We start from the raw sequence: 19,712 nt of genomic DNA, 5'->3' as shown, positions 1-19,712 counted from the left end.
TTTTTTTCTCTCTCTCTTGCCCGCTGCCCCCGCCCCCTCCCCCCCCAGTGAGAAAGTGATGGTCTCCCCTGCAGGCTGTTTGGGGAAGGCGGCCAGGGATGGATTCAATTAGGGCGGCGATGCAAACACTTCTTCAGAGCGTCTAGAAGGGGAAACAGACTGTGCGTTTTTAGGAGCTAGCCAGTCTTGTCGTGTTTACGTTACACTGCAGCTGCACGTCGACCCATAATGCAACACAGGGACCGGGCGCAAACGTTGACGCCACTGCTGCTGCTCCCCTCCCTTCCCCCGCTGGGAAGGATTTTGATTTGATCCAACTGTCTTTCTGTCATTTGATCACAGCCGTCGTGTCTTTGCGACGGCGTTGATTTACTGCCGGACGATGGTGACAAGGATCTGTTTGATCTGACTTGAGTCGGTTCACGGGAAAACATCGTCACACACTGCATTTGATCTGCCTCGTTCAGAGGCTAACAGGCTCGATTTTTTTTAACGCCGTCAATGCAGCCGATGTTTTGTCCTGCAGGAATCAAACGCTAAGACAATGTAGTGTTTGAATGCCTCTCTTTAAGATGTGCTGATTCAAATTTTAACCAAATTTCAAACAAAATGTCCAGTGAATTTTAAGCAAAGTTTTGAAATTTAGCATAAAAATCAAAAAAAAAAAAAAAAAGTTTCATGTCTCCAGTTAACATCTTGTGCATTTTCTCCGTTTTCAAAAAAACTAAAATATTAAAGGGCCAACGTACATTATGTATGTATATATGTATATATATATATATATATATATATATATATAAGTATGCCAGCGACGCACATAATTGGCACAACAATTTAGTGTGGAAATGGCAACAAAGGACTTTGTGGCGTGGCAGAAGTCGTGAGCAGCGGCGCTAGCACAAGAGCTAACACAAGCTAGCCGTCACACTTGTGGCTACAGCGGTTAAGTTTCCATTTAGTCTCACAGTAAGTAATTGTATGGGAATAGCAACATTCTATAAATATATTTTTGTTTGTACCAATTATGTGCGTCGCTGACATACTTTTGCACATCTAACAGTGTGAAAGCTTGTTGCACTCTCGTGCCCTCACAATATTTTTAGTTTTGAAGTATGCAATTTGGGAAAACCGCCTACATTTGGTTTTGGATTGGTTTAATTGGGTTTTTTTTATGTGACCAACCCGTTAAGAGAGCCGTCGAGGATGTCGCTGCAGGTCACGCAACATTTTCCTTTCATTCTTGAGCTCAGGAATAAATCTTAAAGCTCGCCATTTTTGATTGCTGTTCGTGGTTCTTGAAATTCTCACTCGCGCCGCCTCGGAAACAAAGCTCGCCGTCACAAATCCAATTGATTTTCAGCTGCAGCGGCCTGGACCTGATTTCCCTCTAATCACGCAGCTCTGCCAGAGTCACAGCGAGTTCTTCCTTTAAACATTCTGTGGTTTTTAGGAGCTTTCCAATACTGCCCACGTATATTTTGAAATTTTAATGACTTGACAGCGTGTATCTTCAGCACGGTGAGGGAGGGAGGGAGAGGGGGAGAGATGGGGGGGGGGGGGGAGCGGAGGGAGGGCAACTTTTAAATTGCCGGCAGAGTGACAAGAGGAAAATGGAATAAAGACGAAGAAGAAGAAAAAAATACAGAATACTAGAAGCCACTGAGAAACATGCAGCAAACAGCACTGATGCTTTTTTCCCTCCTCTTTTTTTTTTTTTTAACACTGAGGAATCACATTCATCCGATGCATTTTCACAGAGTGTTCTGGCAAATCAGGTTGACATGGAAAATGTCAAAGAACGGGAACGACGACGAGAGCCTGCGTTCTGCCTGTTGTGTGTGTGTCTGTCTGTGTGTGTGTGTCCCTCTCTCTCCTCTCTCTCTCCTCTCTCTTCAACCTGTCACTGCCATCAGGATGGTATTTCCATTCCGGTCACGTTGATCGCAACCGTTAGCGATTCTGGATGACAATTATTCACACGGCACCGAGGTCTAGGCGGCGAGAGGGAGAGAGAGAGAGAGGGAGCGAGGGGAGGGGGGGGTCGCCGCTTCAAACTACCTGTGCCCATCTGGGGTTATATGGTGGGCAGGGCTAAGTGGTGGGCGGAGCTAAAGGGTGGGTGGGACCGAGGCCAAAGGCTCCATGCATTACATCTGCTATTTTTTATTTTATTTTATTTTTTGCGTTTGTGGGTTTTAGATTATTGCTAAATTATTGAGGAAAGAGAGAAAAGGAGGAGGAGCCACTGAGGAAGCCGCTCACTTCCTGCCGAAGTGGTGGCGGTGGCGGAATCAAAACCACCGCCATGCACAACTCTGAAGGGCTAACAAGTGGCACAATTCTCATTTCTACAATCTTAAAACCACAGGTGGCTGCAATTCAAATGAGAAAGACGAGAGAAAGGCAACAGATAGAGAGCGAGAGAGGGAGAGAGAGACAGTGTGACCATGGGGCGAGCAAGGCCGTTGGAGGGAGCCTTGCAGTCTCGTCCCCGAGTGCCATCAAGATAATGAGGAGCTTTTTCAGCAGCAACCTGATGAGCCGGCAGGAGCATCCGCAGCTTGAAACCGTGCCCACGCTCCCGGATACCCACCCCCCTCCTCTACCCCCCCTCCCCCTCCGAACCCCCCCCCCACTCCCTCCGCCGCCCCGAGAGGCTGTTCAAAATTCAATAAATAACATCTGTAGGCGATGTTGGGTGCAGCGTGCGTCATAACAGAGAGCCGGCTGAACAAAGAAACTGCTGCAACTGGTGCCTTGCAGCAGTTGCCATGGAAACCTGGCAGTCGTCATGGTATAATGGCACATCAATCACTGTCCAAAAAAGAACTTCATTATCAGCAAAAAGGAAAAAAAGGAGAGAAAGAAAAAGAAAGGAAGGAAGAAAGAAAAAAGAAAAAGAAAAAAAAAAACCTTCAGGATCTGTTTGGTGTGCAATCGGCGGTCAGACTCACCTCGAAGCCCAGCAGCTCCTTGGCAAACGTGGCCGCCTCCTAGGAGAGAGAGAGGAGACACACACGCACACGCACACGCACACGCACGCACACACACACACACACACACACACACACACACACACATAAATGAGAGGTTAATTGCTGAGGCACAAGCAGTGAGAGCATCGCACTCTCAAAACTGAGAAAGCGCCGCTGGCCTCCCCGCCACAAGGGGCAGCAGAGCGTGATGCAGGAGAGCCGGAGCAGCCTGAGCTGAGTATTGCCGCTCTGCCAACTCCTGATTTCACAGGCTGCACGCGGCATCCGTCGGGTTAATCTGCGGGCTCGCCCCGCCTCATCTCACCGCCCGCCAAGTTGAGGGAGCGCGCGAGCGCCGCTGGAATGCACGAAGCCCGTTGAAACAAAGCAGGTGATACATTGTGACATTGTTTATTAATATACAATGTAGCGTCGCTGGCGCTGCTGCTTGACACACATACACACACGTGATGCTTCATTCTTTCCATCTTTCAGTAGTTCTTAGTTTATGAGCGGGCGAAGACGAGACCTCGTCGCCCACGTCACCGAGGGAAACAGGTGACTGTGACATTGTGTCGGATCTCGTGGCACGCAACAGGAAATGGTGACTGTCCAATCAAAAGCAGGACGTCCGGTCACCTGACACCCAACAGAAACACTGTCAGTGCATCGATCTGCTGATGATTCCTCAGAAAACTCAGAAACTCTGGTTCAGGGCTGGTTCAAGTTTAAGTGTGTAATATTTGTATATTCTAAGAGGTAACAGTGACATCAAGTGGTGACATTTTAGATTGCAGCACTCTTTCACTCACCCTCTCTCTTGTTTACCAGTGAACTACGGTGGCCTGCGCGCACAAACTTGGATACCTCGTCCACCGTTTCCTTCTTTTTTTTTTGTTTGAGGACGCGAGCGTTCACCATAAATACGAAACACGTTGTCAGGGAGCTGGATTGTCCACACCAGGCTTCCTTAGAAATATGGTGGTGGTCTTGCACCTAATTAGAAGCAAGACCCTTGCTATATGTATGTTCTTACATATCTATATCTATATCTATATCTATATCTATATATATATAAAAAAAACTGTTGTCCATGTTGTACTGTATACACTTTTGCTTAATGTTTTTATGGGCAGTATATTGAGCTTTTATCAATCTAAAAATCATAAATCAGGCCACATTCTACACCCTGGACCATTGTGCAGGACACTTCCACTGGCTCTTCGCTCTTGTGCATTATGGCTCCACGTGTTGCGGAAATCTCATCAAAGGCAGTCGGTAGTGAAGCAAAAACATATTTTTTTCTCCTCCAGAGAGAAACCCCCCCCCAGCGCAGCTCTTTCTTCTTCTTCTGATGTGAAAATGCCGTCGACGTCCGACAGAAAGCGCCGCCGCCGCTGCCGATCTCTTCGGCGCTGTTTACAAGTTCCGAGTCGTGTTCGTCTTCTTTGTCTGGGTCTGTGGGTTCTTAGCGGCAACGAGCGGATGCGCCACACTTAGAGCAGCTTACTGCAGACCAGAGCAGTGAGAGACGCTCTGCAGCAGGGTGACTGGGAAAAGATCCTCCAGGCCGAGACGAAGGTTCCCACTGGTTTAAAAACATCCGTTAGATTCCCTGAAAAGAAACTACGATTGGATTGTGGACGCGCTGCAGTTTTATAATCGATCAAAGGCAACTCAGTAAATCAGACGCCTGTGTGATCAAGTCAATTCATACCCCTGGCCATATATACACACACACAAACACAAATCCCTACTTAACTTCTATAGCTTGCTGCATTTCGGTAAAACCCTCTCTTTGTGATGTCACAGAGGGTCAGTGGCGCTAGGGTTAGCACCCTCAGCAGGGTGTTGGTCCTTTTATTGCGGTCGGTCCAACAAAGAAGCAGTTTAGCACAGGTTATTTTTGGGCTATTTCGGAGCAGAAATCTTTTTCATTAAAGAGATCAGAATATCTCAAAGCAGATACATTGATTCAAACAGGGCTGCCCCCTGAGGCCACGACGTGACCAACCCCCGCCGAGGCGACGCACTGACTGGCAGCAGAAACCCGTCGCCTGTCAGTTCAGGACGACGCCACAAATCACGGCAGACAAGCTCGGCACAACCAAATCCACTTTTGACCCCAGACGGGGGGCCGATGAGTCGCCGCTATGATTCTAAATAATGCAATTATGTGCAGACAGTGAGGCCACTGTCTGGATGACCTTGGGGAGATGGTTGACAACCTGCTCCTCAAAGAGAGGAGGAGGTGGAGCAGATGACATGGAACAATAAGGTTAGCGCCCCCTGGAGGGAGGTGCCTGGCGCCACTCAGCCTGGGATCAACGCCGCTGTAGCAATATGTCAATTGGTTGACCTCTGACCTCCCCGCCGAGCACTCACTCCTGCTGTGCTGAGCAGCGCCTCAATTAGCTTCTGAGGAGCAGGTTTGTGACCAGCCCAGGTGAGCAGCCACCCCCCGTCTCCCACCTCCCTCCTCCACGTCTGCTTTCATTTATTTACAGCCACATATTGACTTTGGGCTTCACCAGCAGGACACTGGAGATTTTGGTATTGATCCGATACCAAGCAGACGCAGGGCTAATATCACTGACACCAATTTTACACAAATAAACATGTTTTTTATTATTATTATAAAACCACAACAGAAAAAATGAACAGTGTAAAAATAATGAAAGAAGTTGGACTAATTTGCAGTTTTAGAAGAGAAACTGCAACAAAGTATCGATCTCATCACGCCAAGTATCGATCCGAAACCAATATCCACCTCAGTATCGATACTATCGATGTTTAGATCGATACGCCTGGCCTTGCCGACCGCGGACGACCTGCGGACGACGCCAGTCAGCGAGCGAACAAACGGCTCATCAAGTCAAAACAGCAGCGTTTCATCCCAAGGTTTTAAGAAAAAAAAAAGAAAAAAAAAAGGGGGTGGTGGTGGTGGGGGGGGGTGTCACTTAAATGAAGGCTTGATAAAAAAAAAAGTGAGCTGCCGAGCGGCGCGTGCCTCCATCTCACCCTCTTCCCTTCACAGCCAGAGTGTTTTTTTTCTCTTTTTTTGCGAGAAAGGCTCTTCGGGGGGGCAGTGTGGGTGCGGGGTGACGGTTGGAGCGACGCCTCGCAGACGCCTGTTCAGTTTAATCCCCTCCCAGGATTGATTAATTTCCCCCGTCGGTGCCAGCGCGCTAAATATTTAGCGCCGTAAGCTTTCGCTAAAGCTTATATTTCGCTCTAATAAACGCTCCTCGCTGGTAAATATGGAATTATTAGCTCGTAAAAAAAAAAAAATGAAATGACGGGCAATAAAGGATGCCTTTTTTTTTTAATAGCAGCTGCAAATTTAAAGACGGCCTGTCGAGCGCCCTGCATAACGTGTGGTGTTTTGCGTACGTTGACGCTGTCGCCACGGAGACGACGGCGTTAGAGTGACGTCGAGTCGTCTCAGAGGAGAGACAATAAAAAAGCATCTTGTTTGTTTGGAGACGGCAGCGCTGATGGCGTCTAATGAGGTGAGAGAAGGAGTGGCGCCCACTTGCTCTTCTCTCCTCCCCTCCTCGGGCGAACAAGGTAAATGATAACAAGGCGAGAGCGGCAGCAGCAGCAGCGGCAGCAGCCGTTCTGCAGCTGCACTTAGTATGAAGCTATCAAAATGTGTGAGATGTTGCTGCTGTCAGAGGCTTAAACGGTCAAAGGGATATTTTTAGAGAGCTTAAGCTAATAATCCAGAGCCCAGTTTGAGGGGGGGAGAGAGAGAGAGAGAGAGAGGGAGAGAGAGAGTGTTGTGTGTGTGTTTGGTGGTGGGTCCTACAATATCCTGCAAAGTAGAGAAAAAAAATTCACTTCAAACAATGGGCCGTTTTCACACTTGTTTAAATGAAGCTACATTATTTCAGTGTTTATGTAATATAGAGGAGGGGGAGGGGGAGGGGTGAGGGCATCTAGAGGTCTGAAAATAAAACAAAATAGCAAACAAAGTGCTATTTATAGTCTGAGAGATCAGGATATATGTAGCCTTCCTGTCTGTCTGCCTGCCTGTCTGTGTGCAGGGAGGAAACAAAGTTCAGACTCAGAGTTTCGCCTTCAGAGGACAGAACAGAGTGAAGTGTCTTGATAAAGGTTCCTCACTCGCTGCACCTGCCTGGGACTGCAGCAGGTGACCGATGCATGGACCGTCCACCAAAGACTTCATAGGACAGTTTATCCACTGAACTGAAGGTTTCCATGCCATTTCCTACAAAACTGCACAGTTGATTGAGAGGTTTTCCACCGGGGGAAGGCCTTCACGGAGGGACCATGAGTCCATCCTGCTCCTGTGAGCTCATCCAGGACTTGAGCCTCCTGCTTGTCCACTCCTGGGACTTGTGCTAGCAGCTGATCAGCTACAGCGTTGGATCTTCCTGCTAACAACGAACATGGTGCAAAGGCTTATATTGCATCTTCAGGAAACTGGGATGGATTCGGAGCAGCAGCGGCAGTGTGGAGACGACTCGGTTTCCATTAGGCAGATGAAATTCTTAATGAAAACTGGAGAAATTTCTAATTTTTAAAAACTGTTTTGCAAAATATTTGCTCAAAATTGTCAATTTCAAAAAGTTGAAATGTTTGTTTTTATTATATCCTATTATCACATTCTGATTGGCTGTTTGGGTGGATCAGAATGTCGAGTTTGTCCTAATTTAGCTTTTATTCACAATGATATTAACCACATAAGAAAATTAAATTTAATTAAACCTGCACACAGAGCCGGTCCACTCAGTCAAGTCTCCACAACTTTCGGCCACAGTTAGAAACAACCTCCGGCCTCCAAGTCCAGCAGCAGGAAGCAGAAGAAAAGCAGGAATAACTGGTCGAGTCGCTGGAATCACGGCCGACGGTCGTAAAACTCGATTGTCGGCTCCCAGCACGATTCCAGGTGCCGCCAAAACAGGAAGCTGGCACCTCGCAGACACACGGCGCTGATATTTCCCATCAGCCCCAGCTGACAGGTGCTGGTCCGTGGCGGGCGGAGGAGGGGAGGGCGTGTCACTGCGCCGGACGGATGAGGAGGAATAAATCAGCGGCGCCGCGGCCGAGGCCTCCCCGCGGCTCCCATCCCGCTGGAGCGTGACGGGTCACAAACACCGGGGCAAAAAAAGACGAGGGAGCGACAGACTGCGGAGAGGCAGCAGCCGTTGGGAATGTGGTCAATGGAGGCTTTCGCTGAGGCCGATAAGTGGTTTTTATCTCTACCTGCCTGTTTTTTTCCATGTGTGGGTGTTTTTTTCTCCCCTGCAGGTGCGAGTCTGTGGTTTTCTTTTTTTGTTTTAATGACAGTGACAGTGCAGCGGACAGAGACAGAACCAACCAATATTTGCGTGAAAGCTTCCAACAAAAAATAATTCCTATTTCCAGCTTCATAGTTTTTCTTCGACTATTAAATAATATGTGCTTAAAAGCTCTAATGGTACCACCTCAGAAAAATTTAATATCAACTCGTCGCCCCCAACCCACCACTGACTATATGTTAAGGTGGGCGGAGTCATTGCGACGTCACCCATCGGTTTGCGAGAACCTGTTCTAAAGCCTCGAGGTTGGTTTCCAGATGTGTGGGCGGTACCGAAAGGTGAGCAGTGATTGGAGTGTGAGTGCAGCGTGTGGCCTAATGCCCGCCCACCTGCCTGTAAGCAAACTACAGTTTGCTACCAAACTTAACAAAAGTTGACCAAATGAAACAACATGGACATTTGAGCTGAATTTATTTAACTTGCAATTTGGCCAACAGAGCAATTTGAGCCAGTATGTAACCGCATGAATCTCCATATTGCCAGCCAGTCATTTTCAGTCTTTTTGAGGCTAATTTCAGCGCTCCCTGCTGGCCAAACGAAAGACTGCAGGTTTTTGGCACTTCCACGTTAGCCTTGTTTTTGCCACTAGGTGCTCCGCCCATCTTTTTCAGTCAGTGATTCAGTCAGAACACGGAGACCGAAGACTTGGACTGTCTGAGTGAAAGGGGCAAACCGTTGCGCAAACATATCTCCCTCGGTGGACCGACAGTCACATACCTGGACAGGAAAGGACAAAGACAGTGCGTCCAACAACATGCCTACTCTCTGTCCGCCTGCCCGCCCGCCCCCATCAAAACACCTCCGGCGCCATCCTCCGAGGAGGCCTGCGAGTGTACCGACGGCTGAGGTCCCGAGGTTAAACGGCCAGAAAACGTGTGCGGTACATAAAAAGCTTTGCTGATGGCAATCTGGGCACTGGGGAGTTTACGGCGTTTACACCAGGGAGGATGTAACCTCAGAGAGCAGTGGGGGGTGGGGGTGGCGCTCAGCCAGTCCGCCGGGTACTAATGGAGGCTGGGGGCCGGAGCGCCCGCAGCTTTGTACTGGAGGAGAGGGAGTCGGTTATCAGCCCGATGGCCTTATCACCGCTCGGAGCCTCTATCGCACCGCTCACATCTGTGCCGCGCCAACAGGAGGTCAGTCGGCCGCAGAGACTCTGCAGGGAGGGAGGACCGTCGTCTCAGCTGCACCTCACACGCCCATCCCTCCAGTCTGGGGCTTTGAAATGGAACAGCTAAGTTTAAAACGTGAACATCTGCTTTGTCCGATTGAAAGATTTTGCATTTCAAAACTGGCCGTATCAAACGAAATCCAGACTAACCCTAACCCATCTCGCTCTATACATATGTATGCATACAATATATATAAAATATATATATACACATACAAACATGTTTATTTAAATGCTTTTTGCTCTGCAAACTTGTCAGCAAAGTTCTCTGCAGTTCTTTGGTCAAGGTCCACCTTGAATCTTGGTAACAGCCTCTGTGGATCGTCCTCCGGGCTGATTCATAACTTACAAATTAATAGATGGGAACATTTTAGTCGCAGCAGCCACTCAGCACAATGGCAAGCATGAGTTGATTATTTTCTGCCAAGGAAGCATCGGAGCCTCCGCTTTGACCCTGCAGCCTTGAATGTTTTCTATTTTCACGTGGACGCTTCACATTTTTGTGCAGTTGTGCGTTTGTAGTGTGGAGAAAGTGAGAGGGAGAGAGAGAGAGAAAGAGAGAGAGAGAGAGAGAAAGAGAGAAAGGGAATGTTTTTTGCATAGCGCGATGTCAAAAATATACATATGTACATACACACACATATGTATATATATATATACATATATGTGTGTATATATATGTATAGACATATATACACATACATATGTGGTGCATATTATGAATAATGCAGCACTTTGAGCTATTTATGTGAGCTATGAGTCAGTAAATGAGTCACAGTTGATTAAAAGACGCCCACAGAGTCGGTAGGAACAGGAAGTTATATTTCCTCTCCTACAATAAAACGTACTGAAAACGTTCAACCTCAGAATAGTTTTGCTCGACATTTCTACTCATGTTCACTGCTGCTGTTACATAACTGTCTTAACTGTGTAATTCAGAGTGTTCACAACGTGTTTATTTTCTGCAAAAGAACGCATTTGTCAAATAAAGGACAAGTCAAACAACAAACTGGTCAGAATTTGGAACGGAGAATTGAGCGGAATTGGTGTCGTCACTTCCTACGTAGCTACGCATTGTGTGTATGCAGTGTACACAACGTCACAACGCTAAGCCGCCGAATTTCCTTTTGGCATTTTCATGAGCGGGAGAGAAAATGCTAACTACTAGGAATTTTTCAGAAATCTCTCTCGCTGAAAAAGCTGCTTTTTTCATTACAAGGGAAATTGCAAAAGGAAGTAAACTACTTGGTTTTAATGTTACTATTCCAATTGGTGCACAGACTCTGTCAAAAAAGACTTTCAAAAAGTTGTTGACAAATTTTCCTTTTTAAATTTCTATGCTAAATTCCAGCGTCGTCCACGCTCTGAGTCACTGCCTTCAGCAAGTGGATTTAGAGGGTTGACAGCAGGACGGTGATGGTTCCAGAAAAGGTTTCTCCAACAATTCCAGCGTTGTTAAAAGCTGCCGCTCCAGGATTCCGACTTCCGGCAACATTCATGCTGAGCGACTCCTGACTCGCGGTGCACCGACTGGTTTGACCAGTCAGAGGCTCCAGTAACGAGGTTGTGACCAACCGACCGCTGCCAGTCTCCATGTGCCGCGCGAGTTGAAAAAAAGGAAAAAGACATTTCGAATAAATCTGTGGTGATTGTTGTCACCAGCTGCTGGACCACATGTGGTCTCACTCAAGAGCTCTATGAAAGGAGACACAGCATTTGGGCTGATTAAAATGTTTTGTTTGTGTTGCTGTTTTTGTTTTAATGAACAATCAGGTGAGGCAAAGAAACAAACAAACCAGCCTCTTACTGCCAACAGTTGCAAGCAAAGTCATTCTGAGACCACTTGACAGCCACAAAATACATAAATACAACTACGTAATGTATTTTTGCACTTCTGATATGTTCCCAGAAATATCGGTGATAGTCAACATCTTTGGCAAAAAAGGAAGACATGCTGCTCCCCCTCATTCAAAACACATCAAATACACAATTCTACAACTCCAAAACACTCTGGTGGACAAGTTGTGAGCTGCACGTTCATCACGCTATCAAATAATACTGTATAAATAAATAACATTACAGACAACATTTATGAGCAAACCACTGGGCATAGTGACACAGTGACCCCTCAGTCAGCACCACGGGTACTGGCTTGGTTTTCGGCTCCAGTAAATCAGGTTGTGGGTCTTCTGTGATAGTGAAGTATTAGTATTAGTAGCAGTAAAGGAAGTAAAGTTCGCCATGATTACACATCGACTTCGCAACGAGTGCACTGTTTTGATGAGAAGCTGCACTGAATGTGTGCCTTTGTAATCCCTGCGCCCAGCAGGTGTGTCTGGAAAGTAGTTCTGGTTCTGTGTTTACCTTGAAAACAACTCTGTGTCATAATGCTGCCTTATCATTTCACAGTGTGGTGAACAAGCAGGTCTCCGTTGAACTTCCTGAATGTTTTGGAGTTGTTGTGAAAGTGAATGTCAATGTAAGTTTGCATGATATGAAAGTTCAAGTCTGAGATAGCACCTCTGCACTCTGGTTGTTAAAAGAAGTTTTTCTCAAGGGTCATAAACCCAGAACTTCATCCCCTCCTTTTTATTTTTTTCCTTTTAAGATCCTGTCGCCTCTCATCGGTTACGATACAGTTAATTTGCCAGACGTTTGTTGCAGGCGCTGCGCAACAAAAGTCAGGAAAGCGGCGCTGCTTTTGTTCCGCTGTGAACTGTTGGGAACTGTTGGGAACAGGGACCTTGCCCTCCTGTGTGTAATAAACATACGAGCATTTGGCCCTGCTCTATTTAGCCGCTAATGAGAAACAAAGATCCGCTGCGTGCTACGGACAATAAAAAACCCAGAGCGGGTGAAGCGGGGGGAGAAGGGGGTCACGGAATAATTCAAACCATTTGCCAGTACTGGGAGCTTTAATTGGCACAAACGAGGAGGAAAAAAACAAAACAAAATGAAGATGGTGCCCAGAGTGTAGCGGCGGAGGAGGATGATGCCATTGGACGACCGCTCGCCAGTCAAGCCGCAAGCAAGACAGCCGGATGACTTCACGGTCCTGAAGTGGAAGTGAATAAACCTGGAAACCAAACAGGTTCCTGAACTCAACCTCAACCTTTTTTTATTGCTCATGTCGTGGGCCGCTTTTGCCTTCCTTTCCTTTCTTATTCGGTACAGGTGGGCTGGTTGTTGATTTCTTTCTTGTCCGTTCGTCCGTTTGTCTGTTATCCAGGATTTTCAAAGCGTGCAGACACGAGCGGAGTCCACCTCCAAGTGACACTGGAAAACTTGAGCGTATCAGCTCCGACTGTGGGAACACAAACAGGAGCAGACAAAGGCCAGTCCTCCCGCCAACTCTGTGTGTGCATGTGTGTGTGTGTGTGTGTGTGTGTGCGTGTGCGTGTGCGTGTGTGTGTGTGTGTGTGTGTGTGAGGAGACTGGTGACGGGCGGCCAGACCTCAAGCTGCAGTGAACCGAAGGGGATGGGGGTGGGGGGGGTTGTGGGGGAGGAGCTAGTGAGACTATATGGAAGCCTGGAAGAGACAAACCAAGGCTCCTGTGATGCAACATGGCTCCCACTCATTTCAATGTAGTTGCTCAACCAGAGCAAACGCTGCAAAAAGCTTTGGGTTTCCACAGTGTGCGGCCCCCATAGAGCATGTAGCAGTAGCATCACTTCCCATCATGCCTCTGTAACTCCCGCGATACATGAGGACGCATCAGCCAATCAGAAGGAGGCGAGACACAGCAGTAGGTGACAACGCTGTGACGTCAAGCTGGGAATATGAAACTCTTGTCTGGCGATTTTCTGGCCTTTATAATCTTTTTTAGAAACAGTAAAAGCCCATGAGTAAAAAGATTTATCATGAACCATGTATCAGGTCAAAGGTCATCCTGTCAGCTGTTTTAGAGGACTTTCCTTTTGCATTGTGGTCTAATGGGGAAAGATGCTTCTTGGGTCAGATGGGGATTTTGGCTGCAGTACCTCGAGTGGCCACTGGAATGGCCGCGCTGTCATCTTGCCCGTCTGGGATCCAGTTCATATAATAAATCGATGGGACAAACTTGTTGGGGTGGTAGCAGGCAGAGCTCCACCATCCATCTCCTCCTCCATCATCCACAGCCGTCCTCCGTTCTTGGAGGACTCCTCTGAGTGCCGCAATCGACTCCTCGTTTAAAGACTCTCGCCAGCGCCCCCACTCTCCGTCCCCCTACCTCTCTCCCTCCACGCCTCAGCCAAACCGCCGGCCCCTTCCTCTTAACCCCGGCATTTTCAAATATTTCCTGGGTCAGTCCCGGGGCTGCGGAGAGGTTGGATTACAGTGGTTAGCCGGACTCCTCCGGTGGAGCCGTGCCGGCCACCAAAGCAGCGCCGCCTGCAGACAGACAGACAGACAGGCTGACGTGTGGGCGGGAGCTCCTTTTTCAACCGCCCAAAGAGAAATTGGTCCTCATTTCACTGCCAAATTCCAACCCCCCCCCCCCCGCCCCCCCCCACTCCCTCCCAACACAAATTTCTTTCCAAATTCTGTGTTTTTGTTCCTTTCCTTTTTCATTTATTGGGATTCCATTTTTTGTGCGGTCAATGTGTTTCTGGTTGCTTTCACATGGGCTTTAAACCACAAGGCTCTCAGAAGTTTCTACAATCAAACGACCAATTGACGGATCAATCAGAATCATATTCCGCAGCAAAAAAACATCCCTCTTGGAACCGAGGACGACTTGAAGTGCACGAGTCCAGCGGACACACACACACACACACACACACACACACACATAGGCAGAAAGGCCGGAAAAAAACTCATTCAATTTCAGAGTCTTACAAACAAGAGACACAGCAGATGAACCATGTGGTTTGCACGTGGCCTCCTCTCCAGGCTCTCGGTTCGACCGCCTCACACAGTGATGACAAAGAAAAAAACAGCGCGTGACGGCGCGGTGTTGTAACGCTGAAGCGGCATCGCTGTGTCTTCATTGTTTGGAAGGGATGACAGTGTTTGTGAAGTGATGTGCAGGTGGCTGCCACATCAGGATGATGAATTCCAGGAACATCCTGACAACATGAGGCCTTGCAATACAGCTGTTTGTGTTTGTGTGTCTTGCAACCACTTGGACCAGAATGCATTTAGTGGTCAAGTTGATCAAAGCAAAACATTGGTTGCAAAGCATTCTTCTACTTTGCAAACCTTTTTTTGCCTTACAGCATCACAGCATTTGCCTTGGTCTATCAAATCATCTAATCTCATATTTTATCCCTTTCCAACCTTTATGATTGTCAGAGATGATCTGACAGGCTGATACAGTGATGACAGGATCCCAGGTTGGATGACACTGCCATGTATTAATTTGATATCAGACAGGAAATGTGGACTGTGGCAGGAAAACCAAAATTAATTTTTCACCCACAAAGAAAAACAAAATTTTCATCATCTTCCTTTAAGGCAGATGGTGAATGGCAGAATTGACTTTCTTCTCTTATTAAACCATCTTATAATAATAAAAATAATAATAATGAATTTTATTTAGTTTTTTTTTTTTTTTTTTAATATTTTACTTCTCTCTTTCAGATTTTTTTTTCCTCTTTTGTTGTTCTTTCACGGCAGCTGATGCGCCGCAGTGACTCATCACTGGGTGAGTGTACATCACGCTGAAGGTCAACACACTCTGGCGCTGAATGGAAGGCGCGAGACTCTGACAACTCTGCCGCTGGAGACACTCACTTCCTGCTTCCTGTCTCTTTTCTCCAATGACACGTCGTGAATGTTCCGCTTTGCTCCTCCCGGTCCTGCTCTGCCTTTTGGGGGCCTTGAGAATAAACTGGCGGAGGTCCGAAAAAAAGGGTTGAAGTCGCTTCGCTAAGGCACTAATCTGCACTCGCGTGCCTCTTTGTTCCAGCCACTGCTATTTCCAGGTATTTCTCCAGGCTGCTGAGGAAACTCTCACTCCTAATCTCTTTGGGTTTTTTTTTTTTTTTCTCTTTTCCGTACGTGGACGACCCTCGCAGCCCCGAGGGGCCTTTAGCCGACCTGCCGTCGTCACGTCGCACACGCCGACAGTCAAGAGACGGCGTTTCCAACGGCCCCCGCGTACGTCAGCGGGCCGATAAACAGCCGCGGGGCCCCTCACCTCTCCGATAAGGCTCCCAGGCACTCTGTAAAAACAAACACAGCCCAATGACAAATCTCCGCAGATAAACCGGGAAATGACGGCATATTGCCTGCGTATCTCCTCTGCCTGTCTGGCTTTTCCTTTTTTTTGAAATTCCTCCACTGCCATCCTCACAAAGAACACACATACACACACGCACACGCACTCACACACACACTCACATATATACTGTATATACATACACATATATAACTTGCGAACCCACATCAGTGTGCCCTGGAAAAATCATTAGGGCCACCACACACACACACACACATGCACACACATGCACACACTGCACACAGATGGAAAGAAATAGAGGCCGAAGCCAAAACGCCTGAGGGACTTTTCATGACAGTAACCTTCTGTGGCGCTGCTTTACACTCCACCTGGATCAGGGAGGTGGGTGCTGAGGGACGGATAGATAGATAGATAGATAGATATATAGACGATTGTGTGGATGGACGGTTGATGCTATATGGATGGATGTATTGATGAATGATTGTATGGATGTATAGATGGATGGATTGATGGATGTACTGTATCTATCTACGAATGCATGGATGGGAGTATTGATGTATAGTTGGATGGATGAATAGATGATGACATATGGATGGATGTATTCCTGGATGATTGTATGGTTGGATGTATGGATGTATAGATAGATGGATGGATGATGGTTGGAGGAATGTGTGGATGGATGGGTGACGACATATGGATGGATGTATTGATGGATGATTGTATGGAGAGATGATGGATGTGTGGGTGGATGGATGGGTGATGACATATGGATGGATGTATTGAGGGATGATTGGATGGATGGAAAGATGGATGGATGGATCTATGGATGGATGAATAGATGTATTGATGAATAGATGGATGGGAAAATCCTCCAGGTAACCGTTGAAAGCATTAGACGAGGAACATTCACGCAAGTTGACAGAGGAGGCGGGGAGAATGTGCGGGGCTTGGCGGCAGCGGCAGCAGCAGCCCCGCTGAGACATGGGGCCAAATGCTCCTTTAAAACAGCTTGAGTGGCGGAATGATGATGGCTCCCTTTTTTGTCACCCCGGTAGAGCACATTAGCACATAGCCGAATGCCATTTCCACTTTTGCGAAATGGAGCACCTATTGAGTATCCAATTATATTGGTCTTCTGGTTTCCGGGGGAATGGGGCAAAAAAACAGGCTCCCCTGGTGCTGGGTGACGTGGATAAGGGGGAAGTGAAGGGGAGTCACATGATACTGATGACAGAGGGGGGAGGAGGGAGGTGGTAGAGGGGAATCGGGTGGGGAGGGAATCTGACGTTGCATTGCTTGTGCTGAAAAAGAATCAATGGAAGAGAACAAGGAGCAGTTTGCTCTTTTTCAGGATTTAATCTTCGATGATGACGCTTCACTTGCCTGCAGGATCCATCAACAGAAACTGGTCCAATCATCGTTTATCTCTTATGCTCGAGTTAAAAGAGAAAAAGATTCCCCCCCCCCATCAGCAAATCCACTGGCATGTGTTTTCTTTCTTTCTTTCCCTCTTTCTTTCTTCTCCAGCAGTCATGATTCCCTCATTCGGGGGCCCTAATTAAGTTCAGCCACAGGATGGAGGGGAAACGTGAAGCCCAGGGTTCTGTGTCAGGTAGTCGGGAGGAGGCAGGAGGACTCAATTAGAACCGTCGCCGCTGTTCCCAGGTTATCCTGCGACACGCCGGCCAATTAAGTGGAGCAGCGTTTGATGTCGACGTGCGTCTGTCGCCCCTCCCACCACCGCCGCCACCACCCCCGAGTCGTCCAGGAACAGAGACACTACGCTATGCCCCAAAAAGGCAGCAATTACAGGACGGATGGGAGACTGTTATATAAGCGCGGAGGCAGCCGACAGGACCGACAGGGCCGGCGAGGGGCCTGCTGACGGCGGCGCCGGCGGCCGGCCCGATCGGGTTACAGCGGCAGAAAAACTCACACACGTTTCCACACCAGAGGTAAAAAAAATAAAACAGAAAAGTGTGAGGGGTGAGGTGGAGGAGGAGATCAGGATTGTGTGTTTTTGGGGTTGGGGGTGGGTGGGAAGAGGGGAGGGTTTAGGAGATCTGGGATCAACCTTCACCGTTGCCTCCTACTTCCCCCCAAAAAGCCTAAATTATTAGTCGGGGATTTGGAAAAAACAAAAAGGACAAAAACCTTTTGCAGCAGCTGCTTTGAAACATATTTCCCCCCAGCGCACGCGTGCGTGTGTGTGTGTGTGTGTGTTTGTGTGTGTGTGTGTGTGTGTGTGTGTGGCGCTCGCTATCGTGACTCAGTAAGTGTGGGAAGAAAAGCAGAGACAGGCAGACACATTAGCCTCCCCTCATGGCAACCCGGCCAGTCAGTCTGCATGAAGCCGCCTGTCACCCACTTGTTATGAAAAGCATCGCGGGTGAAGTCTGATCCATCACTGTGGGGGGGCGGCGGAGGTGGTGGTGGTTGGGGGAGAGGAGGGGGAGCCGGGGTGAGAGGACGGCCACGGGTGGTTGGGGAGGAAGAGGAGGAGGAGGAGGAGGAGGAGGAGGAGTGCGGTGGATGGCAGGACCCTGGTGCTCGTCACTCAGCACGCTGCTGCTGCTGCTGCTGACCGCCAACCTCGCCTGGTCTGCGCACAATGGGAGGTCCAGGAGACTGTGCGAGCAGTCACACACACATACACACACACACACACACACACCCACACACCTCCTCCCAGCAGCCAACAGGGTGAAGGCCAAGAGGAGTCAACACACTCTGGACAGGCGAGTTCAGGCCCTGAAGACCTTCGCTGTTTGAGGCCGCCGGGTGATGAATATCTGCTCTGTTCCCTCGGAGAACGTTGCATGACTCCACTTCCAGGGAGCGAGACCCCACAGAGCCCCCCCCTCAGTACCCCCCCACACCCCACCACTCCCCTTTCACCTCCTCCTCCTCCTCTTCCTTCAGCAAGTCAAGAAAAAAAAAATCTCCCTTTTTGACAAACACGCACTCTAGGCAATTACCCCGGAGTCGTTACAGCGTAATGACGGGAGGTGAGCGAGCAAAACTTCTTGGGCAAACAAATCGCAGCGCCACCCAAACTAAAAAAAAATACAGCAGGCTTGCAAAATGTTGGCCGTGCGCTTCGAGGGGAGACAGAACGGTTCCTGGGTAATTAGGCGCTGTGAGAGGGAGAGAAAGAAACAGAGAGAGAGAGAGAGAGAGAGACAGGTCCTGCGTCGGAGAAGAAGGGGGAGAAAGAAAAGAGAAGAAAAATAAAATGCCCGAGTCAGCAGCAGCAATAAATCTCCGACGCTGAGCCGCTGCCTCCAGTTGGGTGCTGCTCTGTGGACGTCCCGCACTGAGAGTCCAGTTAGCAGCTTTAGCAGCAGGGCGGCCATCATCTGCTCCCCTCCCAGCTGCTGGTCGTCCCGCCACTGCAGTGTGACCTCTGACCTCCGGCTAGACCGCCGGCCACGGCGGCTGCTCCGAAATCAATGGATCCAGTTGACATGAAAAAACAACCTTGTATTGCTTTTGTTGTTTTGGAATCACAGCAGATGCTCCAAATTGTTGAATGAAAACAGGTTTCCGGGAAAGAAGAAACTTGATTGAGTGATGAGCTACAGATTGTCCTCGTCTGAGAGCAGCGTTCCTACTGGCCAGTGACAGTCGACCACCAGGAAGTACTGACAACTCGGCCAGTTGACTGTAATTCCTGATGTACTGTCAGTAAAATGGACTCCTTCAGTTCCGATGGAAGAGCCTGATTTCCATACTGTACATCCTCCCATTTTGTCCGCACATGTTCTGAACTTCCCACCACCAGAGTGCGACCTCTGACCTCCGACCGGACCAGCGGACTGACTATCATTCCTGAAATAAGGTTGATCACTAAAAGGTAAAATCAACAAACTGGACTCCATCAGTTCTGATATCCGGACAGAGGCGCTGCGCTGCGCTGAACAGGCTAGCATGTTCCGTGCCGTACGTGTCCGTTTTTTTTTTGTGCACACGTTCCAAAGTAGAGGATGATAAATGTGGCAATTTGTGTGGGAATGTTTTTACGCGATCATTACGCACGTATCTGCTCGTACGCACGCTTGATGAACGAGGCCT

General features: G+C 48.3%; 1 protein-coding gene across 3 annotated transcripts in view; it reads right to left on the bottom strand.

The window, feature by feature from the left end:
• Positions 1-19,712, bottom strand: part of adkb (adenosine kinase b) — a 123,759-nt gene that overhangs the window by 11,542 nt on the left and 92,505 nt on the right. For all 3 annotated transcript variants that reach the window (XM_076016235.1, XM_076016233.1, XM_076016234.1), the window contains exon 8: positions 2,955-2,993. In XM_076016235.1, the coding sequence (XP_075872350.1) occupies positions 2,955-2,993 (39 nt within the window). The remainder of the gene's footprint in view (positions 1-2,954; positions 2,994-19,712) is intronic.

Source organism: Nelusetta ayraudi, unplaced genomic scaffold (genome assembly GCF_046127955.1).
Source record: "Nelusetta ayraudi isolate G7.1 ecotype Tasmania unplaced genomic scaffold, CSIRO-AGI_Nayr_v1 ptg000220l, whole genome shotgun sequence".
In the NCBI taxonomy this organism is placed as follows: Eukaryota; Metazoa; Chordata; class Actinopteri; order Tetraodontiformes; family Monacanthidae; genus Nelusetta; species Nelusetta ayraudi.
The sequence above is the reverse complement of the archived record's forward strand: the minus strand, read 5'-3'. Positions and strand labels throughout refer to the sequence as shown.